This window comes from Ochotona curzoniae, unplaced genomic scaffold (genome assembly GCF_017591425.1).
Source record: "Ochotona curzoniae isolate NIBS_2020 unplaced genomic scaffold, NIBS_Ocur_1.0 scaffold_2476, whole genome shotgun sequence".
Lineage (NCBI taxonomy): Eukaryota > Metazoa > Chordata > Mammalia > Lagomorpha > Ochotonidae > Ochotona > Ochotona curzoniae.
Window position 1 is genome coordinate 23,937,374 of NW_024467095.1, and position 27,385 is coordinate 23,964,758.

Below are 27,385 nucleotides of genomic sequence, written 5' to 3' on the forward strand. Positions count from 1 at the left end.
AAATACCACAGATCAGGTAAGGCACATGATATCTGTCTTGTAGGGCCTGGCTTATTTCACTAAGCATAATAATGATTTTCAGTGGCACTTATTTTTTATTGCTGTAAAGCAAGCGGGTGGGGCTTCATTTCTTTTTTGATGGCTGAGTGGTACTCCATGGTGTGTATGTACCACATTTTCTTTATCAGGTCAGTCACTGATGGAAATCTGGTTTGATTCTGTAGCTTATATATTGTGAATTAAGCTGCAGTTAACATGAGTACACAAATAACATATGCTGGCCTCATTTGTTTTTGGTTAATTTCCAAGATAGGCGTGGCTGGATTCTGTTGTAGCTCTTTTTTCAGATCTCTGAGAAATCTGCATCCTGTCTGTCACTATGATCTTGCTAAATTACATTCAAAGAACAGTGGATTAAGGTGTCTCTTCCTCAATATTCTCTCCAGCACTTACTGTGTTTTGATTTTCAGATGCTTGATTTTAACTGGCTCTCTGTGGTTTTCATTTGCATTTTCCTTCATTTGTGTTTTTCTGATTACTAGTGAACCTCAGCCTTTCCTCATGTGTCTTTGGCTACTTGCATATTATCCTTCAAAAATCTCCTGTTCATGTTTCTTACCCAATTTGTAGCTCTTTTGTTACTGTTGAATTGCTTGAGATCTTGAGATCCCAGATATCAGTCTCGCATATCTGCATAATTTGCAAATATTTCCTCCCATTCTGTTGGCTGCTTCTTTGCTTTGGTAAGTTTCTTTCTAGTGCAGTGTTCCTTACATTGATGTAATCCTGTTTGTTGATTTTTGTTTCAATTAGCTATGCTTCTGAGCTCTAGGCACTCTTGGTCTAATTTACAGAACTCTCCCTCGTTTTCATCTAGCAAGCTTGGAATGACAGTTGACAGCTTTTTTCTCTAGCCAAAGCAATAAGATAAACTGAAATGCATGATCAATTGCATAATTTTAAAGTTGAAAGAGATGTATGCAAGAATGCTGTTGATTATTTTTTAAAAAAGCAAAAAATATGTAGTTTAACTTGGTTCCAGCAGCCAGGTGCCGTGGGAGAGTCTGCAGCCGAAGTACCCTCAGATCTCAGGCGCAGGCTGGCCTTCAGCCTTGTCTCCCTGATTGCCCCTCGCTGTCCCATAAACGATCTTCTCCCTTTCTTAAGTAGAGAGCATTAGGACTGTGGGTAGGGATGAGGGGTGGGAAGCATACATGAGCTCACTTTGCTTTGTCATCAGACTTACGCTCTAATACATCTCCGGGAGCCACTCTCGCAGCCTGAGAGTCCCTGGGGAGCTGGGACTGGCCTCCATCCACAGGCGCACAGATGTACTGGGTGGCAGAGGTGTGCTTGTCAGGATGGGCTAAGTGCCAGAGACAAGGCAGCCAAGAGCTGATTCCCTTACACACCAAAGCTTAATCTAACATATATATTAGTAAATGCCTACCACTAAGTTGAAGTAGCTAATATTTTTCTCTTTTGAAGTTAAACCTTGTTAACTATCGTAGCTGGCAAGTGGCTTAGTTTGCAAACTCAACACAAAGTAATTGAGTAAACATACTTCTCTATAGCTGTGCTGAACTGTTCAAAAGGCATCATAGTCTTTAATGGTAATAAAGTGTTGTAATTAAATATTTTGTATATTGAAAACAGAGATAGCCAATGGAGAATTATCTACTTAATCCAGATGCAGCTGATGTGCAGTTTCTAAGACAAAAATCATGTCTTCAAAATTGTGTTTTGGCTTTCTCAGCACCTCCCCTGAAGTTATTAAAAGCTGGAGATGTGATTATGTGAATTTCATTTGTTGAATCTAATTAGTAGTAACTTTAATAGTGTACTCAGTGCATCGGGCCTCAAAACAAATAATTGTTTCTCAAACTTAATAACACCCAAATCCTGAGGGAGCCTCCGGGTTGTGACATAGACTGTGAGTTGCCAAACAAGCCTGACAGAGCCTGGCCACTCCAGTGGGGATTCCTGAAGCAAGAATCAACCCTGGGCAGAAATGGCCACAGCCTTGTCCTCCACTGTTCCTTTGTGATAAACTCCAGGCTCTCCGGAAGTATACTGCGGCCTAAATATTGGCAGACTTGGTGGACTTGGTGGCAAAAGAGTGGGCTTGCGCTTGGGTGATGCACCCACAGAGGTCTGACCATGCATTCTTTCTTGGAGAAAAATCAAGTTTGTCCTGAGGCTGTTACGGTCCTCCTTGACTTGCTTGGAGCCTGAAGCTTTCCCCAAAGCCATCTTGTACCAATCTTTCTTCTGTTTCTTAAAACATTGCATATGCCCTCCTTTGCCTTGAGGGATTTTTTGCGTGTGTTACTCCTGTGCCTAGAATCCATTTTTTCCTTGACTTTCCCTAGACCATGAGGGGGAATGTTGCTCTGGCTGTCTTTAACATTCACTCTAGGTTAGGTTCCACTGCTTCTTGTTTGCCTTGTCTCTCTATTTCTTCTTGAATCTGAGCATTCGTTTTGGTAATTGCTTCTAATTGGCTGCTGCTTTTTCTTCTAACTAGGAAGCTGGGATCAGATCTGCTTGTACGTTACTTAAATACAGTGCTTGCTATATAAGAAAGCTCTGTGAATGTTGAATACATTTTATCCCCAACAGGAACAAATGGGAGAGTGGAGTATAACATAGAATAAAGGACTTCTAGAACAAGCTATCACTTAATTATTATTATTATTATTATTAATTCTTATAGGTGATTGGAAAAGGGGTCAGTTGCAGAACATACCCTGATCCAGAGGATGGACAGTGCTCAGTAGACACTGCACACCCCACCTCCATCCTCCTAAGGGAAAGGCTGCCTCTAAAATTAACATCGACAAAAGAATTTAACAGGAGAAAAGCATAAGTATTTAAAGCAAGTTTTATGTGGCACAGGAGTCCCCATAAAGAAATAAGACTGTAGTGCTAGAATCAGAAACTCACATACTGCATTGGACAAAGATGAATAAATTATAAAGAAGCAATAATGGCGGCTTTGCGAAGTCGGTTTATCATGGTCTGTATAGAATTCTTTTGCTCCGGAGCGGAGCTCTTGTGCTTGCACATACAGATGTTATATCCTGCTTGTGAGAATTTTATCCTCATTTAAGAAATAATATGAAATCCGGGGTGACTTTTTTTTTTTTGCACCTGCTATTTTAAGTGATGTAACATAAATAGTGGAGCCAAAGTGGTGATGGAGGGCTGACATTGTTTTTAACTCCTTCAACTTCCACGAGCTAAAGGTGGGTAGCTTGAAATTTATGTTGGGTGGTTATGTGTAACTGAAGGCTACAATTACTCATAATTAAAATCCTCAAGGGTAGTTCACGTTCATATGGGAAAAAATGCTTATGTTGTATTTGATAATATAGAGGATGTCTGAACTGTGGACATTGTTTCACGTAGAACTGTAGCGTTTTGTACTTCATTTGCTGTACCAGCAAAAGCAAAGCAGGATTAGAAGGAAAATAATGCAAGATTGCTCCTCGTCTCACCTCCTCCACGTGTTATCTTAAGGCTTTTAAACTTAACGTTGTGGTGAGTTAAGCTGCCAGCTGAGATGCTGGTGTCCTTGTGAGGGCCAGCTGAAATCCTTCCTGTTCTGTTCCTAAGATAGTAGCTATAGATGGCCCAAGTCCCTGGGACCCCGCCACCCAGACTGGAAAGCTGGACCCAAGTTCAGATCCCTGGCCCAGCTCGTCCAGAGCTGACCCCGCTCTTGCAACCGTTTGGGAAGGCAGGCAGCCTGCTGGAGCTGTCTCTCCCTCCCTTTCTCCATCTCTCCTCTTCTCTGTAACTCTGCCATTCAAAGTCGTCTTGAAACCAAAAATAAGCAAACTTCTATTACTAAAATACACTTAAAGTTTATTAAATAATCATATTCCTGTAATTAGGATTGCCAAGTTATGTGTTTTTGCTTTTTACTTATTAGACTGTAAACATGAATTCATAATCTAAATGTCATCAGATGTATTACTATGAAATAAGATGTTAATTATAAATAAGTGTGAAATCTAGCAGTCTTTAATATGTTAATGAGTATACTGCATAATATATTAGGAGTTTATAGAATTTGTGCTCGGTCTGTCCTTGTTGTAAAAATGTTTACTATCCAGAACATGATACATTTAAAAAAATTTTTTCCCCAACGTCTATTTATTTTATCTATTTTAAACATAACCACTTTGAATATCTATTCTTATATCAAAGAGTTCTCTGACACATGGGATTTCTTACTGTTTTGCTTTTTTGTTGCCACATTGTTTACCTGTAACTAAGTAATGAATAATACATCATCAGAATGCCATCTGATATAACTGAATCTACAAAGGGCATGTTATCATCTGATGTTAGGATGTGCAATATCTAAGTCCTAGGAGATAGTGGGAAAAATTAAGAGCTATTTCTTCATGCGTTTCACAATGTAAGAAGTTCATTGCTCAGAGTGAAGCAAAGATAAATCTAGATTATAATATAAAGCTCTAAGAAATGCAAGATAGTTCTCCTTGGGATATTTAACAGTATTATATGAAAATAGGAGCAGTTAATTCAATTCTTACTGTTCTGAACCTTAGCCATCATATTAGACAAAACGTGGGCTGAAAAATCGCTATAAAAATCTGTATTTTTAATGTGATTTAGACCATTACTAGTTTTGTGTTATGAAACTCCATCAGCTTTTAACTCCTATATACCATGATGGGTTTTTTTCAAGTGTTTATTTTTATTTATTTGAAAGGCAGAGTTAGAGAGCGAAAGACAAAAATTAATTTTCCATCTGCAGATTCATCTGCTAAATGTCAAAAATTGCACGGGATGGGCCAGGTGAAAACAAGCACCCCAGAGTTTTTCTGGGTCTTCTCCATGGGGGTGGGTATCCAGGTATTTTCACCATCTTCCCATCCTTTCTCGTGCACATCATCCAGGAGCTGGATTGAAAGTGCAGCAGCCACACTCAAACTGACGCCCCTATGGAGTGCCAGCTTCACAGGAGGTGCTTTACCAGCCGCATAACAATGCCAACGTGACGTTTTATAGTAGGATTTAACCAAAATGATGCAGAATACTGAAAAGGCATTATGAAGGAGAGCGATGACAAAATTTACTTAGACACAAACAACCATTAGTGATTACAAATTTAATACTATTTGAAGAACAAAGGCTCATTGTGTACTTGGTTAATTTTTCAAATTTTTTGACTAGCCTGAGCAAATACTGTTATCATTTTTATGTATCAGGAACAGTCCCTCACTATTTTATTGTTTCTTAATTGAAGTTTTTGGGTATTGACCATAAGCTGGTTGTCAAGGAATAGTAGATTGTCGTTCTACTTTCTCATTCCATAACATTTTTTGTTTTATTATCTTTGAATTTCAGCCTATAGTGTGGGTTTGGGACTATCTTGTCTGAGTATCAACCTTGGATTGATGTGTATGTTATACTTATAGTGGATTACTGGAAACATACTTACTGATCCTCACTTGAAAATGAGTGTAAGACTAGTTGTGTCTGGTTGGACCAATGACTTATATCCTAGGCTTGCGGGAGAACAATGGCAGTACCCCGAGCTGCCAAGACAAGGGTCAGGATATCCAGTTCCAATCAAGTGTTATCTTTTGCAAGAATCAAAGCAAAATGTAATCAATTTGTTCATTTCACACGTACACACACGCATATATATATGTGCGTGTGTGTACATATATATATGCATGGTATATGTGTAAAAATGTATTATGGAAAGGAAAAAACTTAGTGATTTTACAGTTGAAAATCCTGTCAAGTACTGCCTAATTCAGTGATGTGAATTAGCATTATTGAGGATAATTCATGGTGGTAGCACCTACCCCTCTCGTGGATTTCTTCCTTAAAGCTCATGATTATGTTTAATTGTTAAAAAGATAGATACCATGGCCTGGGCCCGTGGTGTGGAAGGCTAAGCCTGCACCTACAGCGTTGGTGGCCCCTCTGCTTCCGTGCTGATTCAGCCGTGTTGCTGATGGCCTGGGAAAGCAATGGAAAGAGCTCGATGTTGGATCCCGGCTGCCTATGTGAGAAACCTAAATTAGCTCTCATCTTCTGGCAGCTGTGGCCATTGGAGGAGTGAACCAACAGATGGAAGACCCCTCTGTTCTAACTCTGCCCTTTGTAAGAATAACTCATGAAGTTGAGGGACATTCTATAAAATGTTGCATAAAACAGCTGAACAAGCTCATGGATAGTTACCAAAAACTAAAAAAAAAAAAGGGGGCAACCAATCAGAAATTGTCACAGAGCTGAAGAGACTAAGAAGGCATAGCAACGTAAATGCAATGTGCTATGCTAAAGTTTCCAAGCAATAAGAAAAGGACATTGGTATGTAACTGGTGTGAATAAATAAACTCCGAATTTAGTTCATAGTAACGACCAATACCAACATGAATTGTTGAACCATGGCTGTACAAGGTGTTACCATAGGGGGAGCTAGGTGAAGGATATATTCTCTTGTTAAAGTGGAATTTAAAATCATTCTGTAAGTGTAGGTTTGCTTAAAGTTTTAAATATGTTATCATCATAGTTTGGATGAGTAATTTTGTGAAATGGCTCAGAGTATTGTCACATAAAGGGAAGTCTGCTGAGCATTTAGGACGATTGGCAATGCCTTTTGTTCTACGACCTTTACAGGGTGCCCTCACTCTGCTTAGCCAACGATTTCACTTGGGAACTCTGCCTGGTGGAAGATCGTGGCTACAGACTTGATTGGACTAAAACTGTGGATAGTTTCATCTCTTCACCTTGTGTTTTCCCAAGGGATACATTTCACCATAGGATAGGATTCGAAGAAGGAATGAGCACTGGCTATGCTCTGATCAGTATTGCGTCTACACAAGGAAGTATTTCTGTGTTCTCTGCTTGGCTGACTGAATTTCCATCCTGGACTCCTTCGCCATCACTGGAGTTCGCCCTGGATGACCTTTTGACACACCTGTCTTCTGCTGTGTATCTTGATTTTCCTGCCTTCAGCTTTCGCTTCTGTTGTGTTACCTCCCTAAATTACGAATATTAAAGTCCAAAGCCATATTCCTGCCCACTCACTGGGAGTCCAGGAGAGATTCCATTTCAGCGTCTAAAACAAAACTCGGCATCTTTCGGGAGTCATAATACTACCTTAAAATTTTCTGCAGGGTTGGCACCCAAAGCACTGTAGTTAGAAGTTAGTTCTTCGCGTGCTCGTGTAGGCCTTGTACTCCAGCCAGCTGCACAACAGTCCAGAAGCTGCTGAGGTTCTTGAAGTCGCAATCTCCGCACAACCAAAGTAAGAGTACTAACCTGTAACGAAGAGTTAGGATTCAAAGCACTTCAGGTGCTGTCTGCCAGGCAGTAGTTGCGTTCAACACTGTAGCAGTGGGCAGTTGAGTCTCAGGTTTGGATGCCCATACTATGTCCGAGTGCCTGCGGTTGAGTCTGCCATCCAGTTTCATCTTTGTAAAAATGAGCACCCTCCGGGAGGCAGCAGCTAAGGACTCAAGAGATTACATCTCTCCTACCTGTGTGTGAAACACTGTGGTTTAGGTCCAGAGTCCTGGCTTTAGTCCTAGTTGAGCCTCCACTGTTGTGGATATCTGAGGAGTGAGCCAATACATAGAAGTGTTTCTCTCTCTCTCTCTTTCTCTCTCTCTCTCTCCCCCTCCCCGCTGACCCCTTTCAAATTGACAAATTTCATTGCTGCAGCAGCAGCAGGTATGGTGGTAATTGCACGTTTTTGTTATCCTAGTCCTCATGGTCTTCTGAAGTAACACATTGGAAGGAATAATATTACTTTAGAATCAGATTGTATCTTAGAAACATCTTGAAGTACTTAGTCGCTGTTCATTGACCCCACTCACGGCCTACCAGCATGCATTGATGCTTTTGGAAGTCCTTTAGTTTGACAAGAATTCTCTCAATAGCAGAAACTTGATTCAACCAGAGAGCTCCTCAGTTGTTGAAGTCTTTCCCAGGGCAGGCCTGGAATTGCCTCTGTTGCTGGAGACCAGTAAGAACGGTGTCCTCCATATTGGATGAGGAAGTAAATTTCCCAAGCTAGCTAACTCTTCTCTCCACCACACCCTAGGGGGAAACAAAATGGGAGCTGTGTTCGACCTTTTTTTTTTTCTTTTAAGATTTATTTATTTATTGGAAAGTCAGATATACAGAGAGGAGGAGAGACAGAGAGGAAGATCTTCCATCCGATCATTCACTCCCCAAGTGAGCACAACGGCCAGTGCTATGCCCATCCGAAGCCGGGAGCCAGGAACTTCTGGGTATCCCACATGGGTGCAGGGTCCCAAGGCTTTGGGCCATCCTCGACTGCTTTCCCAGGCCACAAACAGGGAGTTAGATGGGAAGTGGAGCTGCCAGGATTAGAACCAGTGCCCATATGGGATCCTGGCGTGTTCAAGGCGAGGACTTTAGCTGCTAGGCCACACCACCGGGCCCTGAGTTCTACCTTTATAATTTTTAGGATAGACACCATGAACTTTAAATAGGATATTTGAAGGGACTTCAAAAAATGGCAGAGAATGGAATTAAAACAAGCATTTTTTGGTGCATAATTCTGACAGTCATGAATGCAAGTGTCTTTTAAAAAGTTTATGGAAAATACATTCAATGAAAAAACTACTGATGGATTTAATAACTGTGCCAGAATAAACATATCTTTGAAAACATTTATTTCAAAGCAGAAAAACAAAAGGGGTGAGGGGATGGAGGGAGGGAAGAAGAGTGGAAGCAAGAGAGAGAGAGAGAGAGAGAGAGAGAGAGAGAGAGAGAGAGAGAGAGAGAAACGAATGGCTGTTTCTTAGAGCCTGCATGAGCAGGAAATGGGAGTAAGCAGCCAGAACCTGGAAATGCAAACTTGCCTTGTAACGTCATTTTTCTGTGGACCTTTTGAAATACCCTCCTGTCTGCTTCAACCTAGGCGAAAGTTCACTTGAAATTTCCAAGTCATAGTTCTCGCCATTCCGAGTGCTGTTAGGGCTCTTCTTCAGTTCAGCTTAACAAGCTACATAGCAGCTATTCTGTTCAAGACAGATTCCTTGACTAAGACCATGACCCCTAATAGCCTCCAGTACAATGGAGAAGAGAAAGAAAGTAACCGTGGAACAAATTCCACTTCTATTAAATGCTTATAATAACACGCTTCTGTAATAAATGCAAAAGAGCTTGTCTCTTTACAATACATTTAACATTATTTTGATAGTTTATTCAGCAGTCACTTCCATATAGCTAGCTATTCTGTGTAACTTTTCTCTTGAGAAAATGAAACATTTTATTACCATTTATTTTGACACAGCACTGCAGGGCTGGTGTCATGGTACAGTGGGCTAAGCTGCTGTTCACCACTTGAGCATCCAATCTCAGAATCCCTGTTTGAGTCCTGGATGCTCCACTGCTGCTCAGGGTATCCGCTAATGTCCTTGGTAAGGCAGTGGATGTTGACCCAAGGGCTTGGGTCCCTGACACCTGTGTAGGTGATGAGGATGCAATTTCTCATTCCTGGTTTCAGCCAGATCTGTTTTTGGCTGTTGTGGCCATGTGGGAAGTAAGCTGCCAATTGGAAGTTTCTTTTCTCTTTTCCTCTCTCTCTCTCTCTCTCTCTCTCTCTCTCTAATTTCTGTGTTTTTCTAGTAAATTAATCTTTTTTTAAAAAAAAAAGATGTATTTATTGGAAAGGCAGATATACAGAGAGGAGGAGACAGAGAAAAAGATCCTCTGTCCAATGGTTCACTCCCCAAGTGGCTGCAATAGCCAGAGCTGAGCCAATCCTAAGCCAGGAGCCGGGAGCTTCTCCTGGGTCTCCTATGCAGGTGCAGGGTCCCAAGGCTTTGGGCTGTCCCTGACTGCTTTCCCAGGCCACAAGCAGGGAGCTGGATGGGAAGTGGGGCTACCAGGATTAGAACCAGTGCCCATATGGTTCTAATGGTGCGTTCAAGGCGAGGACTTTAGCTACTATGCTATTGTGCCGGGCCCTAAATTAATCTTTTTTAAGGCAACCCCAACAATGTCTTTGCTAAGTCATTCTTATACTCTTTCTATGCACTTTTCATCATAGTATTTGTCACCATATGATGTATTATATATTTAGAATATCTGTTATCTTCATGCAGCAGAGCATACGCTTCACATATATAGAGAACTGTGTGTTCTCTGCTATGTCCGCCCCATCTAAACCCACATGTCACATTACAGAGCTACTTCATGAATATTTCTTGAATGAATATGTATTTATGTGAAGACTGTTGTTTTAGCCAATTCCTATAATCAGGTATTAGGAAACATTATTAACTACTATAAAATAAGGATGTATATTTCATTGTTCCAGATCCTCTCCCATGATAACCGATTTATCATTCTTTGGCAGTACGTGGCTACAGCCACTAATACGTCCACTATAATAAGTATTACACTTAGGATGATTAGGTATCTATTATTACGTGATCATTGTAGACACTTGATCATATGTAATTTCAGTAGGATACATATGGTATGCAGTTAAATTGTTTGGCTTGTGTAGTACCTCCCTTTTATTTCCATGGCGGTATGTTATAACTTCTGGGACCTCTTTTTTTCTTCCAAGTACTAAGCTACTTGTAAACCTGAAGAGCCGAACCAAGAGCCGCATGATACATCACTGCCATCGCAAACCTGACAAATCAGTTTTGCCAGCTTTCTTGACATAAGGAAAGCGATGCCTCGCGATCTCAGTGGCAGCACTGTTACGGAGCCATCGTGAGACCATCACAACACGGCGCTCCCTTCACCTGTGCCTTCCTACCTCAAATGATATGTTAAGCTTCCATTACTAATCTTCCTGAAATCGTGGAGATGAAAATGTCACCCACAGCAAGCCTGCTCACACAGACCCAGACATTCAGCCATTCAAGTGCATGTGCGCACCACACCATGGCTTTTAGTGTACAGACAGTGTTTTCTTTGTCAGATGCCAAAGTAACCACTTCTACATTCAGCTTTTGGAAAAAAAAAAAAAAACAACACTGTGCAAACTACTAGATAAGGACAAGAAAAAGATTTCTGGGCATCAGCTGTTAGGAAGCTGATTGCTACATCATTTTGGAGAAGTCTTCCAAAAAAGAATTCACATCCCTGTCTCTCCTTCTTATAAAGCAGCAATCTTTTTTATAGTGCTGTGCAACAAGAAAAATTAGATCAAGCCAGTGCTTTGAAGGGACTCGGGAGATCTTTCCACGGATATAAAAAGCTTACTACCTTCGAGGCCGTGGCAGCCCAATCCATCCTGCAGAGGAAAAGCGTCTTTTTATTGGCCCCGGAACAAGGGTTAAGTTTATCTGCTTACCAGGTATCTCCGTCCAATGACTCATTTGCCAGATAGAATTTCTTATTAATGCAGAGAATTCCAGATTTAGCTGGCATGCGGCTCCTTTGCAGAAAGCGCGCTGACCTTATATGAAATGGAGAATTTGAGTTTAAGTTACTGAAACTGCAGGGGGGAGGGAAGCTGTATCTCCAGGACTTCCGTATGAATCATATACATGTAACAAAGCATCCTCAAATTTCTTAGTAGATGTTGAAAATTCCTCCTCCTTACTCTGTTGCCCTTTGGTAAGAAATTACATATGGTAGTACCTGTATCCAGAATTACATTTGTACAAATAATAATAACATCCATGTTTTAAAGATTTGTTTTTATTGGAAAGGCAGATATACAGAGAGGACGAGAGACAAAGAGGAAGATCTTCCGTCCGATGATTCACTCCCCAAGCGGCCACAGCAGTTGGAGCTGAGCCAATCCGTAGCCAGGAGCTGCGAGATTCCTCCGGGTCTCCCACACGGATGCAGGGTTCCAAGGCTTTGAGCCATCCTCGACTGCATTCCCAGGCCGCATGCAGGGAGCTGGATGGGAAGCAGGGCTGCCGGGATTAGAACAGGTGTCCATATGGGATCACAGCATGTTCAAGGCGAGGACCTTAACTGCTAGGCCATGGTGCCAGGCCCCTAACATCCATATTTTTAAAGCTATAATTTGTTTTTCATTGAAGTCATCACTGAAAAACTTAAGTGATCTTCATCACTGGGATTTAATATCAGGTCAATACACATTTTTAGTGGTGGTTCATTAGATTGGATAATAAGAAGGGAAATTTTAAGTGCATATAATTATATACCCACATGAGGTACTTTTAAAAGTTAATGGAGGGCCTGGCACAGTAGCCTAGCAGCTAAAGTCCTTGCGTTGCACGTGCCGGGATCCCATATGGGTGCTGGTTCTAATCATGTCAGCCCTGCTTCCCGTCCAGCTCTGTGTATTGCAGTCGAGCACGGCCCAAAGCCTTGGGACCCTGCACCTCTGTGGGAGACCAGGAAGAAGCTCCTACTCCTGGCTTCAGATCAGCTCAGCTCTGCCCACTGTGGCTGCTTGGGGAGTGAATCAATGAACACAAGATCTTCCTCTCTGTCTCTCTTCCTCTGTGTATATCTGACTCTCCAATCAAAAATAAATAACTCTTTTTTAAAAAAATGAATGGGAAATTGTGTTGAAACAGAAGATTGTCATGATGAAATCACTGAAATGCATGTGTAAGTTTTTTATAAGTTTCATCTTTATGAACTTTTATATTGAAGAGTCCTCTCTCACATGTTTGCGCTTCTATGTACACACAACTGTCAAATGAGGAGCCTTTCCCTCCCAGAGTTCCATTGATGTCAAAGAAGAGCAAATCTCCTAGACTTCACTTTTTGCCCTTCTCTCTTAGTAGCTGGAAATAGAAATCCCTTCCTGCCTTGAGGACCCTCCGCGCTCGCAGGAGGAGCGCTACTGCGTTGTAGTCCACGGCCAGCGTGCTAAGCCATCACAGCAAAAGGCACAGTGACATTAAACGCGTGGAGTGGAACTGGAAAGATGGTGCCAGCTCCTCTGTGGGACCCACTGTGTGTGCCTCCCCTCTGCATGTCAATGTGAATGCCCGTCACTCTTGCTAGAAACGCTTGAATCCGGAAATTTTGAAACATGTTAGGAAATACGAATTAAGGTGTTTTGATTTCTTCATTTCTGTCGGATTTGGATTCCTATAACACTAACTCTAAAAATCTTGACTGTTTGGAAGCATCCACATAGAGGAAGCTGTTTGGAGGCGGTGGGGATTAGGGTATGAAATTTCTATCCCTGATTACGGATCTGCTGACTCACGGTGGTAGAAGACATTTAGCCAAATAGTATCTGGCTTTGAAGTAAACCTGAGGTTGATGAGGTGGTTCACCATTTTGTACGCATGTATTAGTTGAAGCTAATGTGCTTGTTTTTTTTTTTAATGACATTTTGACAGAATAGGTGTTTCTTTTTTTTTAAAAAAGATTTATTTTTATTATTTTTTTTTATTGGAAAGGCGGATAAACAGAGAGGAAGATCTTCCGTCCGATGATTCACTCCCCAAGTGAGCGCAACGGGCCGATCCAAAGCCAGGAGCCTCTTCCGGGTCTCCCACACGGGTGCAGGGTCCCAAAGCCTTGGGCTGTCCTCGACTGCTTTCCCGGGCCACAGGCAGGAAGCTGGAAGGGAAGCGGGGCTGCCGGGATTAGAACCGGCACCCATATGGGATCCCGGGCGTGCAAGGCGAGGACCCTAACCACTTGCGCCACCGCGCCGGGCCCGAAGCTAATGTACTTGTAACAAATAAGTTTTAAGTAATCAGTGTCATTGCAGTAAGAGTACTGACATGCTCAGTTGGCATTATGACATGGCACAACATAAACCTAGAAACCAAACTGTTAATGGCCAAGTAGAAAGTTTGCAGTGATACAACTCTCTATCCTTCCAAAAATGGTGAGCCGTAATTAAGATCAAATATCTGTGTTGGACCAGACTGCAACTTCCGGATGTGCAGTGGCAGATCTGATGACCGAGTACTACAAACAGGACGGTAAAATACAGAGACTTTTATGCTACAAAACTTTGGGAGAATATTGCACCCAAAATCCTACAACTAGCCAAATCTAATTCATTTAGACATGCAAACTTAGGGTTTTCATGTATAACTTTAGATTTCAGGATGCACTAAGAGTTGTTGTATTCTGAAACCAAGGAAGAAATAACATTAGATAAAAATGAATCATGATAGTGCAAGACAGGATGATTGCTATTAAGATGATTACAAAATCAAAAATCCTTGAAAGCAAAGTATCTATCTTCCAAACTCAGCCTACTTCCAGAACGGTTTCGGGAATTTTCTACTTTTGTCCATTTGCTCGTTTCGTCACTAGGACCTCATAGCCCATTCTTTCAGAGAAACAGAGAGTAATTTTTTTGTATTCTTTCAGACATTTAACTTTAATCAGACATATCTGAAGATACTTCAAAAAGTGCACGGAAAATGGAATTAAATCTATCATGGTACAAAAAAAAAATCGGAAATCCATACAAGAAAGTTCTCCAAGAAGTAATGTAAAATACATGAAAAATACTGTGAATAACTGCATGGATGTCAAATTTGTTACATCAAAACAAACGTATTTCATATCTTGACAGTATGTGGTTTGAAGACCATTAATAAGTCCCATAGGTCTTTATCATGTCCATGCAATTTATTTATGCAGCTTCTGATTTATGTAATTTTGCTCACATATTCCTTACACTTCTCCTCAGTTTAATTTGCAGTCAATATAAGTTGAATACAATTGTGTTACAAAAAAAAATAAATAAAGCCTCATGAAGGTATGTTTTATTTATTCATTCAACTCTCCTTGCATATACCTCCTGATATGGAGAAATATAATTACATGCAAATTTGCTCTTGCTAGTCCTTGGTGTATTTACAAGGAGAGGAAAAATAATACATTTCCACATTTTAAAAGCTATCTCAGTGTTGCTTTTGTTTATGGGGGGGGGAGTATCCCATCCCTAGGGATCTTACTGTTGTGGCTTGAGAGCCTACAGTCCAGTTAATGAAGGCAATGTTAGTACTCCCGTTGACTTTGTGAGAAAGACAGAAATATTATTGCAACCAGGCTTAAAATGGTTTACTGAAAGATTCAAAGCGTGCCCAGAGTAAGTCAAAAGAACCCTTATTTTCCTGGGAGTGAGATAAGTCACCTTGATGACCATTGCACAGAAAATGAAGTTCCCTCGGAGGTTCTTCATGGCAGTGTGAAAATAAAGAAACTGCAATAAGGGCGGAGAAATGGTCAAGGTATTCATCAGGGAGATTGTTGGGGGCGGGGCGGTTGGCCTATGGAGAACCTATAGTCTTCTGGTCAGAATATGCACTGTGATCACCAGGGAAGGCTGATCCATTAAAGAGTTTTCAATAGCAACTTACAATGGAAGTTAGACAAAGGATGTTATGGCTGTATACAATCTGAACTCAAGGATGGACGTTTTAATGATGTAATAACAGACCCATGGGATCTTTGTAGAAGGATGCTTTAGTCATTTTTCTCTGTCAAGAATTTGAAAAGGGGATTGGGAACTTAGAAATTGGGGGCTTCAAGTGAGGGAGATGTGAAGGTTTCTTGTTGGAATCTGCCAACTGCTACCGGTTCCATTAGTGATCAGCTGTTAAATGTGTGCCAGCCACTTTCTAACTCTTCTGGGTAGAGAAATGCAACTGCAGGAAACAATTTTGAAGAGGTGCCTCATCTTATAGCTCCTGAAAAGTCAATACTTAATTTGAAGCAGAATATTGTTAATATCAGATTTGGAGATTTAGAAAATTTACTCTCACACCCAAGCTGGAGTTTGGGGTTTACATACAGTTCACAACATGGCGAGTCAGAAGGCCAGGCAGAAAGTCAGTGAGATTTTCTGTATGAAAATGGTGTTGCATCCAGTAAAGCTGCAGCAGGAGAGGAGAAAAGGCATTATGCTAGAGAAATACTGAATTTGCTTGGAATTCTGCATGTCGAGGCCTCATTTCCTTTCTCATTTCAAGAGGTGTTATTTCTTTGTCAACTAACAGGCTTGTACTAAAACTGTGACTTGCAGTGAACTGTAGCCTGTTTGCAATTGAAATAATATTGTTCCTGTTGTTTGCCAAGATCCAGCCATGCCATGCCCGTGTGAGTGTAGCATATTTTACTATCATGAAATCAGAGGTCTCTCTCCTATTTCTCACTGCACTTTACATCAGCCACTAGAACTATTTTGTAGTTTTATGAAAAGGTTTGTGGTCTTGCTGCGATGTTGTTGTTATTAGGTATAATTTTTTGCTGTGTCTTGGGCCAGCCCCATTCCTCTCTGGCCTGCATGAGTGGATCTTCCAATTTAGCATCAAACAATTAGACCCAAGAATTTCTTCATTCTACTAACTACTGGTTGTAGTAAAAGAAGCTAATTAAGCAGACCGTCTGGAGGTTTTAGATCCTGGTGCTTGATTTTGTTTTATGGACAATGTTTATGTCCACTGCCAAAAAAAAAAAAAGTAGGAAAAATATGTCTTGGTTTATGTGAGATGGTTCTCATTTTTTCTTACATGATTGTTTTTGGTATAATCATTGATAATGTTCGCAGTGCTTCGCCAACTGTCTCGGTTTGTACATGAAACTGTATGATCACCCTGTTATCAGGGAGCGCCACAGAGTCCGTTTATGCAGCCCCAGAATTCAATTTGAGAAAGAAATGTAATTAAAATATGCTGCCAGTCACTGTCCCTGTTGTAGGGACATGCATGCTGTGTCTATATCTCTTTTAGGTCAACCAAAGAAAACTTGTCATTGGGTTCTGGAAAAGTTCTTGCCGCAATAATAGAAAAATGAAATTGCTGCTTCTTTTGGTGATCCGTGTCCCTCAAGACTTGTCATAATTCTGCTAAAGCAAGTAATGCAAAGTCAGATTTCACACTTATTTTGTAGAAAAAAGACACAATTATTATTTGACATGTTTTCCTGGAAAACAGAGACCCTTACCTGAAGTATAAGAAGTGAAAGGAATGTGGAAACAATAGGAGAGTGGATGCAGCCTAACCTACCTTTATAAAGAGCTGCTAGCCACAAGGAAGCTAAGTGCTGTGTCTATTGCTGTATGACTGTTTACATATTACACTATACTCCTTGGTCCAGTATATTATCATGGTCTTCAAAGGGCTTTATGGAGATGACTATATGCAGAAAGCCAAGGGCAACTTGAATTTCCATCCCATTCCTCCTTGCTAATAAAAAAAAGTCCAGGTAAAATAACCTGATTCGTGTGTAAGAAATCTATTGGAATCAATGAGACATAGATTTTATATGTTATATATTAAAGAATGCAGCATAGTAAGTCTATACTGGTTAGTTATTTATATGTACCGACACATATATTATTAAAGATATTTTGGCACCACTGATCACCAGATAAGAACTTAAAAATTAAAGTCTCATTTCATACCTGTCAGGAAGATTGATATTTAAAAAATGAAAGGTGACAAGAATATGGAGAAAGGGAAGCCATGAACATGGTAGTTGGAAACAGTATAGCTGTTATGTAAGATAGCATAGAGCTGCTTCACAAAGGCAAACATAGAGCTGTCATCATCTTGCAACCCTGCTACTAGGCATAAGTCCAAGGGTTATGAAATTGATATATTTAAGATATCAACACTCACATGTTCTTTCAAAGTTATTCATCAACAGCCAAGGTATGAAATAAAAAAATATTCATCAGCCTATGAATGAATAAAATGTGGTATAGATATAATGGAATAATATTAAGCCTTTAAAAAAAAGAAATCCTGTTATTTGTGACAACTTGGAGGACATTACGCTAGTTGAGTAAGCCAGACAGAGAAAGACAAAAACTCATCTGAGGTGTAGATGGAGCCCAGAGAAGTTGAATTCACAGTAAAACAGTAGTTCCAGCAGCTGGCTAGCAAGGAGCTAGAAAAGATGTTAGTCAAAGTTGCACAAAATTTCTGTTAGACCATAGAAAGTAGTGCTGGAGTCTTACACGTTGTGCGAACTATAGTCAATAGCAATGTCTTGATGACATGTAAATTGCTAAATCTTCCCCACCCCCCCACATACACGTAGGAAAAGATTGTGATAGGTTAATTAGCCTGATGTAACCATTTCACAATATAAACATATCACACCATACATGATAAATATACACATGTTTTACTTGTCAAACAATTGACATTGTTTACTTGTGGACCTAACAGAATTTGTCCCGTCCAGCAGGACAGTCAACGAGGGTTGCAACCACCTAGGAGAGAATGAAGGGGACAAGAGACACGAAGAGTGGACAGCAAGACAGGATGTCTGATCAAGCTGTCAGTTTATTGATTTTAACTGAGGGTTTTTATATTCTTCAGTAACTAAGGCTCAGGGAGGAAAGGAGAAACCAGGACGCAAGCCATGGTCTCCAGACCGATTGTTCTTGAGCAGCCACCATATCAACAATAGTAACCAACATATCAACAATAGCATAGGTAATCAGTAACAAGATGTCGGCAGGTACAGCATAAATCACATTCTGAAACAGTTGCTACAAACAATTGAAGCTAAGCGTGTGTTTAGTTTCATAACTTCTTTCCCAAGCATCTAGCCAGCCAGGGGTTTTCCACTGGCCCATAGTTCTATATTCAAAATGGCTTCAGTGTGGCTACAGCACATGGCTCCTGACATGGCTTCAGTGTGGCTATATAGTACACAGCTCCTGACAAGAATTGTAATATATTTTATGTAATCACAAATATTTAATCCTCTCCTGTCGCCAACCAGTAGTAATAGTTTTCTGCTGAGTTCCCACCAGGTTAGCTAGCTTGCTGAGGGAGACCAAGAAGGATGAGCGAGGTCAAGGGAATACTGGTTTGTTGGGAGCTCACCTTCCTGGAAGGGAATGTACCAAACAAGAGTGAAGAATTGAAGCTTCCAGTATTGCTGATGGATCAGAAAATAAGTCTGAGGACTGACCAACCCCGGATTCTGCAGCATAGAGATCATCAGTAACTATGTTTGATGACTTGGTACAAATGGGCAAGCTTATCTCCGGTCTACATTATATTGATGGTCTCTTATTTTCCCCTTTCTTCCTATCCCCCTATCTCCCCACAGTGTATTCTTAATATAAGCAGAACACTGACATTTAAAAATGAACGGACTATGTCATGCCTCTGTTTAACATGGCTGTTCTTTTGGTAAAGGTCAAGGGCTTTTTAAGGGTGTAACAAAGTCCTTCACAAATCTAAAAATTGTATTTCCCCCAGAGTTTTCCTACTCTGCCTACTGTCTTGCCATTAGCCTGCTGAAGCTCCCTGACAGTGCCTGGGGCCATGCATCGTCCTCATGGCCGTACTAGGTTCTGTTCTCTGACTTGTCTAAATCCTTGCCTAGCCCCAGGTTTCCAGGAATGTGATTAACTCTTTCACCTCTTTGCTACTACTCTGTTACATTTTCAGTGGAAGCTACACAAGCTCACTTGTTTGAAATTGAGGCTCCTTTTCACAGAACTTTGATTAGACTTTCTCTTTTATTGTCCACTTTTTTTTTTTCACAGCCTAACTAACAGGCTTATTCACTTTCATGAATGTTAATTCTATAAAGATTGTGGAAATCCTTCTTCTTTTTTCTTTTTTTTTCTTTTTTTTTATTGTTGTTTACATTGTATTATGTGGTACAGTTTTATAGGCACTGGGGATTCCCCCCCACCCCTCCCCCCATGGTGGATTCCTCCACCTTGTTGCATAACCATAGTTCAAGTTCAGTTGAGATTCATTGCTTGCAAACACATGCCTAGCATAAAGTTCAGCGTCTTATTGTCCAGATAAGTTCAGTGGCTTCTTGGGGAGACCTTCTCTGGTCTGAAGGTAGGGCTAACAGAGTAAAGATCCGGTCAGTTAAAAGCCCCAACAAAACCTCAGTATCAATATACAACATTATGGAATTAATTGACATAGTATTGGGTAAACAATATGTTAAAAATAATGCGAGTTCCATTCTTCGAAACATCTGGGTTGAGACAGTATCAATGACAGGTTCAAAAAATAACAAACAACCAAACAAAAAATTACAGGTTAAATCAAGGCAAACATGTGGTATCTAACCTTTTGGGATTCGCTCATTTCCCTTAGCATTATAGTTTCCAGTTGTGCCCATTTAGCCACAAAGAACTGCATTTTGTTTTTTTTAATAGCTGAGTAGTATTCCATGGAGTAGATGAACCAAAGCTTTCTTATCCAATCTTCTGCTGATGGGCATTTCGGTTGCTTCCATGTTTTTGCAATTACTGATTGTGCTGCAATGAACATAGGGATGCATGTTGGTTTGTCGTAAAACAGGTGTTTTGGATATATTCCTAGGAGTGCTATTGCTGGGTCATATGGTATGCAGATTTTGAGTTGTTTGAGTGTTCTCCAGACTGATTTCCATAAAGGCTGTACCAATTTGCAGCTCCACCAGCAGTGGAGTAGGGTTCCCTTTTCCCCACATCCTCGCCAGCAAGCGTCGTTGGTGTTCTTGTTTATGTGGGCCAGTCTTACTGGTGTTAGGTGGTACCTCATCGATGTTTTAATTTGGATTTCCCTTATTGCCAGGGAGCTGGAACATTTTTTCATATGTTTGTTTGCCATTTGGACTTGTTCCTTTGTGAAATGTTTGCCCATTTCCCGTGCCCATTTCTTGAGTGGCTTGTTTGTTTTGGTTTTTTGGTTGTTTTGAAGTTCTTTGTATATCCTGGAAATTAGCCCCCTATCGCCTATATCGTGTGCAAAGATCTTCTCCCACTCTGTGGGTTGCTTTTTTACTTTGTTGATTGTTTCCCTTGCTGTACAGAAGCTTCTTAGTTTGATGAGGTCCCATTTGTTTATTCTGTTGTCAACTGCTATTGCTTTTGGTGTCCTTCTTAGAAAGTCGGGACCTACTCCTAGGTCTTGCAGGGTATTTCCTACATTTTCTTGCAAGTGTTTGAAGGTTTCTGGATGTAGGTTTAGGTCTTTTATCCATGTAGATTGGATCTTAGTGTATGGTGATAGATGTGGGTCTATCTTTTTGTTTCTACAGGCTATCAGCCAGTTGTCCCAACAACATTTACTAAAGAGGCCTTCCCACTTGCTTGGACTGTCATTGGTCTTTTTGTCAACGATTAATTGGCTGTATCTGTGTGGGTTCCCTTTTGGTGCTTCTATTCTATTCCATTGATCTTCCTTTCTGTCTTTGTGCCAGTACCAGGCTGTTTTGATAACCACTGCTCCTTCTTCTTTTTTCTGTGTCTATCCTAAATGTATAGAAAATAAGCACTTCCCAGAGCTTTGCAAATGATCACTAAATGTTTGTTTCCTTGTCATTAGTTTATAAATGAAACTCATATAAACATACACACATATATAAGATGATGAATGTGCTAGGCTGCCTTTCTTTCCCCTAGACCTTCTAACGACTAGCCGTTTCCAAGGAAGCAAGTAGATGATGCTGACTCACACTAACCATGAGCATCTTCCCCGTCCGATTCTTCATGTCTCAGTCTTCCTGAGTTCGTGTGTGCTCAGGGAAAGCTCAGTGAGCAGCGGGTGCCTCCTGCATTGCAGCTGCTCTGGCTGTGATGCGTAGCCTGAGCCACAAGGCAAGAGACAGGAATTGTACAAGTTCTACCAAAAATACGAATGGCTGATGTCAGAAATCTACACTGTTTAGTCACGTAGAAAATGCTGGGGGTGTGTGGACAGCGGTTGCACATGGAATATCATGTCATGACTGTTTTGAAGGTAGAAACCCAGGCTGGTAAAGCTGGTATTCTGCGTCTCCGATACCCCTGAATATCACGCCACATCCTGCTCATAGCATCTAGAGCACTGCAGTACTAAAGCCAGCTCCTCCCTCGCCCTACCTGCAGCTCACACTGAGCCTCTGATGTTCTTGAGTCAATCTTGCTGAGTACTTCCTGTAGAAATAATGAGTCATGATGAGAAGTGCTCTTGCTGCTTCTCACATCTGAAGAACTCAATGACTGATTTACAAATCGAGCTTGTTCACCATGACATCCCATTGTAGAAGGTAGGGATTAAATTTCAGCCTGAAAGGTTATGGCATCCCTCTAGACACAGTATAAGAATGAACAATTGAGAATTTTATTCCAGATTCTACATAGTGTATAAACTTATCAAGCCTTGCTTACGAGAGGAATTTAGAGACTGAGTGGCTAGGAATATGCCCCATGCTTTTCACTAGAACTTCAGAATTTTCCTCGTATCCATGAGCAATTTCTGTGGTTGTATTTGTCCTCAGTGTAAACCAAGTTGTCTTTTATTTTCCCGACATGATATATGATTGCTATCCCTAATAAGGCCTGAGAACACCATGAACTTGATACTCCAAACAGAAACTGATTCTTTGGCAGCTCTAATTGCTTACAGCTCTCGTCTTCTCTCTGAAGAAGAGCAGACGTCCCCGACTTCATGCGTTTGGAACAATGCGTACTGCTTACAGAAGAGACTCTGGAGAAAGTCTTACGTCTTTTAGCAGCGTCCTTGGCCTGTGCTGAGACACTGCAATTCTAGCATGAAGCATCTTATCTAAAGCAAAAATCCTATTCTTCCTATGCTTGAGAAAGAAATAGGAAAATCAGTCCAAATTGATTGATTCTTCTATGTAGCTTACTTTTGCTATTTTTATGGAATTCCATTCTGATTTATATATTCCTAAGTGTGACAGTGAGCCAGTTTCTTCTCCCAGCTCACAAATTTTTGTCTTGCAGTGCCTTCTCTTTCTTTAGCAAAACCTTGAACATCTTATGCGTAGACACAAAGCTTGGTATCAGAGCTGCAACCTTTAGACGGGAGATCCGCAACCTTTGCTCCACACACAGGCCTATTCATGTATGAAATCAGCAAGTCCTGTCGGTGCCTGGGTGTGGGTTACTCTTCTAAACCACACCTTCTTCATGGACAGCACTTTAAGCTTTTTTCATAAGTACTATTTTAAAACCTAAAATCTTGCGTACTTGTAAAGAACTTCTCTTTTAAACCAGATGGAATATTTCTACTCAAACTTTTTTGTATGATCTTTCCTTACCATGTTTTAATTAGCTCTTCTGCACACCCCTTTCATGGTAAAGATTCACAGGTACATATCAGTAAGTTCATGCAAAGGGAATTAAAAGATAAGGTTGGTATGATACAAAAGATCTGTGAAGCTTTTCATAAAATTCGTTTCTCGGATATTTTAGAATTCAGATATCAGGTTTAAGCATGTGAAGACCGTTACATCAAACAAATGCAAACACAGGAGTTTTAAAGAGGAATTGGCCAGTCTTCTACAAGAACAGCCAGTTGGGAAAGACTTCAAATTTATAGTTAAAAGAATTGATCCAGACATGTAGCACTGCCCTCTACTGATTTTATGACTTTGAACAGGCAGCTTAATTTCTCCAGTATAATATCAAAATTCATATCCCTTCGCTGTATTGTTATTCAAATAAGATATAGCCTTTGAGAGCTCTCTTTAGCTGTATATTATTTAAAGTTGTTTAAATATGCGCTGGCCACTTTCATTTGACATCCTTTAGGTTGATGTGATTGTGACCCTGGGAGGCCTGGCTGGGCGTTTCGACCAGATTATGGCATCCGTGAGTACCCTGTACCAGGCAACGTGCATCACTCCTCTGCCAGTCATAGTAATGCAGGAAGAATCTCTCATCTGTCTTCTTCAACCGGTAAGTGAACGTCAACGTAATCTAGCAATCTTACTTGCACAACTCTGCTAATAATTGAATAGATTAGACAGAAATGCTGGCCCGTTTGTCTTTGAACTATAACACAGGCCGTGTCTGCTTAATGTGGCTGCCCTGGTCTACTGCACCAAGTCACTCACAGTGAACATACAGCTGATTTTTTTTTTTTATTTATTGAGTCTCCCCCCCCCCACTTCACAAAATCATCTTGTAACTGTAATAAAATTGACTATGAATTAAATGGAGCACTTTTGCATTTTGATCAGCTACATGCGAATAGCATCTTAGAAAAAACCAGGAGGAAACAGAAGGTTTGGCAAATACTGCAAATGGGATTCTCATACATTTGGACACAACCAGAAATTGGGTTTCATTGAATAAAGCAATTAGAAGAAAGCCCTTACTGTTCATACATTGCCTTGCTATTAATTTCACTGCTTTGGATAAATCTTTACTGATGGTAAATCCTTTCCAATGATAAACCGTTGAGGAGATGATTTCTTCATCACTGTGCTGCATATAATAGGATCATTACTAAATTACAGTTTTATAAGGTTGGTTGGTAGATTCTGTTAAAAATCATCAGTCAGTAGTAAATTGTTAAGGCAGTAGACAGCTCTTGCTCTTTGTGTGTCAGTGTAAACACCTTGCTTCCAGCCATCTGCTAGCCACCATCTGTTGCATGCCATCATTATCAGTTATCCGGGCAAGAGTGTGGGTTTAATAGATGCTTACCATTGATCAGCCAGTTCTGAATTCTTTTCTAGCTTTTTCCATTGCCTACTCTTGCTTCCGGGAAAAACATGGATGGAGAGACTTAAAAATTCAGATTTAAAGCTCCACATGCAACATATTTACTCAACAAACTGTTTAGGAGTGTTGATACAGTGAATGTCTACAGAATACTCTTTGTGGTTATTAAAAATTGTAGTCACATTTAGAATGGACAGAAGTTTCTAATGGAAACATTTTCAGAAAAGATGAAGATTTAAAAAAATATATGGTAAATGTATTTTAAATAAAAGTAATAAAATGTATCATACTTTATTTGTACTATAAGAAAACAACAAAATAAATCGTGTTTACGTTCCCAAAGAAAAAGAAACATTTTCACATATCATGAAACTAGCCTCAGGACAGCCATTCTGCTAGAAAAAAAGAAAGAATGAATTTCAAATATCTTAAGTTTATTTTTAAATGAGAGTTAACAGAGCTATTTATTAAGAAGATAATCTTGATGCTTTTAAGAGGAAATCCTTCGATTTTATAGCAATACTGTGAAGAGCGCAGAACGGTTAATCTAGTTGCACAGTAAAGGGTTTACACTCAGTCATTTTTCCACTGTATTTCCTCTTTCATCGGGTTAATGGACTAAGATGCAAATGGAAGACTCTTAGAACAAGTCCCAGTCCATAGGTTGATAATTATCCGTAAGCCACGTGTAACTGAGTGGTCACCGGGCATAAATACACACACACACACCCACGCACTGAAGAGTTCTCGGAATTCATGGAATATGTGTATTATGAAAAATCTGCAAAGATTTCAAATATGTTTGATGCCAAATGGGCACCTTTTCATCTGCTATTTGTGAATTTTTTATAGTTTTTTTAAGATTTCTTTTTATTGGAAACTCAGATATACAGAGAGGAGGAGGGAGAGAAAGGAAGATCTTCTATTTATTGATTCATTCCCCAAGAAGCCGCAATGGCTGGAGCTGCATGGATCTGAAGCCAGGAGCCTGAAGCCTCTTCCAGATCTCCCACACTTGTGCGGGGCCCCAAGGCTTTGGGCCGTCTTTCACTGCTTTCCCAGGCCACAAGCAGGGAGCTGGATGGGAAGCGGGGCTGATAGGATTAGAACTGGTGCCCATAGTATATCCTGGCGCATGCAAGGCTAACACTTTTAGTCACTAGGCTACCGTCCCGGGCCCTGCTATGTATGAACTTTTTGACACACCCTTTGTATGTGTGTGTTTCTCTGTGGCATAAATTTCAACTAAAATTGTTAATGTAGTGCAACTCGCATATTTTGCCGTACCTATAAATGAAAGAGGAACAACTTTCTGAATTTTTCTAATACAAAACAAACTCATCCATTATCTTCAGCATATTTGGAAATTTATGAAATCATTCGTGAACTTTTAATAAGAAAGTAGACTGACATTGATGAAGTTCATTATAAGTATTAATTCTTGAGTGTTAAGTTTTTGAACACTGTCTGCTACGATATGGTTTACCGTTATGGAAGATGTGAAATTAAAGATCGTAACACGAAGAATAAGACATCTTCAGGGAAGTAGCTGCTAAATCTTTTAGTGTTGTAAGTGGGTGTGGGAACTAGCGTTACATGTGCAAAGCTAATGTTGATTGGCTGGGATAGCCCTAGACCCTGGAACTAAAATGTGTTTCTCTTGATCCTTGAAACAAAGAAGCTCCCTGTCCTCACAGCATCGTGGAGTTTTCTGTGATGTTTTGTGTACTTGGAACATCCAAGTGGGAGACTGTCTGGAAACTAGGCTGTGTGAAGAAGCAATCATCGCTCAACGATTGCAATTCTTTCGGGACTGGGATGGGTTTCTAGTAACATTCGCAAAATTTGGTTAGGTTGTTCAAGTCTACATTCTTCTAATCTCTCTGTGATCTGGTTTTTATAATTACTTTTTTTTTTCAAAACAAAACATGGAATAAGCTTCTCTGTGCAAAGATGGTTGAGATTCTGAGGGCCTATTTTTAGCATACATTTTTAAGCTGTTTAGTGATGCATTCAACCCACATTGGTCAAAATGAAATTTTGAATGAAAACCCAGGTGGATAGCATCTCCTACAGTTATCCAGTGGAAAATTCAAAATCAGATGTGTTGTAGTGCCTCCCTATGAGGTGAATATTCTTGTTTTCTTCCATAAATAGAGAGACGCTTGGATGTGAAATAGTTGCGCTTTGCGCCCTCCCAGTGGCGGTGGGTGCTCACCCACCTGTCTGTCGTGCGGTCCATGGCATGTGCACGACCCAGCATCCACGTCCACACTGTCTCATTTTCCGCTGCTGTGCTCCCGAGGAACACTGAAACGGGAGCTTCTGTACACTGAGCATAAATTATCTTGTATCTCCAAGTTTTATGGTAGTTTCTAGTATGAGTTCATAGGATTTATGACCAAGAAATGAGAAGTGCAGGAGTGAACAAGGCATGCCTTTTGCATGATCCTAAAGCTCGTTCAGTGCTTTCCGCTCAGGATTGCAGTTTGTGATGTCAGAGTTGCAGAGGACAGAGCAGGTTTGTCAGTCGTCATCTCATTTGAGCAAATTTCTATGTTGTACATGCTTCTACCTCGGGACCTCGGATTTTACTACTGCTTCTTGTTTTCTTTCTCTCTCTCTCTCTCTCTCTCTCTCTCCCTCTCTCTCCCTCTCTCTCCCTCTCTTTCTCTCTCTCCCTCCCTCCCTTAGTTAATTATTTATTATACACCATCCTGGCATACATGACACATCAGTATTGCTGGTAATGAATAAGATGAAAGGGTGGTAGTCCGAGAAAAAAGCTGAATATTAATGCGGTATCTCCAGCGTGCGTGGTTTCTCCAGAGGGCTGAGGCCATGTCACGCACGTCTGGCACGGCCTGCTCGGTGCCAGCATCAGGAGCAGACTGTTGGGCACTGTGGAGTGGGGAACAGGAGGCTCTCAGTCATGTAACACTGCCTCTCCTCATTGAGTATTACTTGATTCTGGAGTAACCATCATTTGATTTTTTT

General features: G+C 40.5%; 1 protein-coding gene across 1 annotated transcript in view; it reads left to right on the forward strand.

The window, feature by feature from the left end:
- Positions 1-27,385, forward strand: part of TPK1 (thiamin pyrophosphokinase 1) — a 331,654-nt gene that overhangs the window by 175,596 nt on the left and 128,673 nt on the right. The window contains exon 6 of the mRNA XM_041002510.1: positions 23,471-23,617. Within this exon, the coding sequence (XP_040858444.1) occupies positions 23,471-23,617 (147 nt within the window). The remainder of the gene's footprint in view (positions 1-23,470; positions 23,618-27,385) is intronic.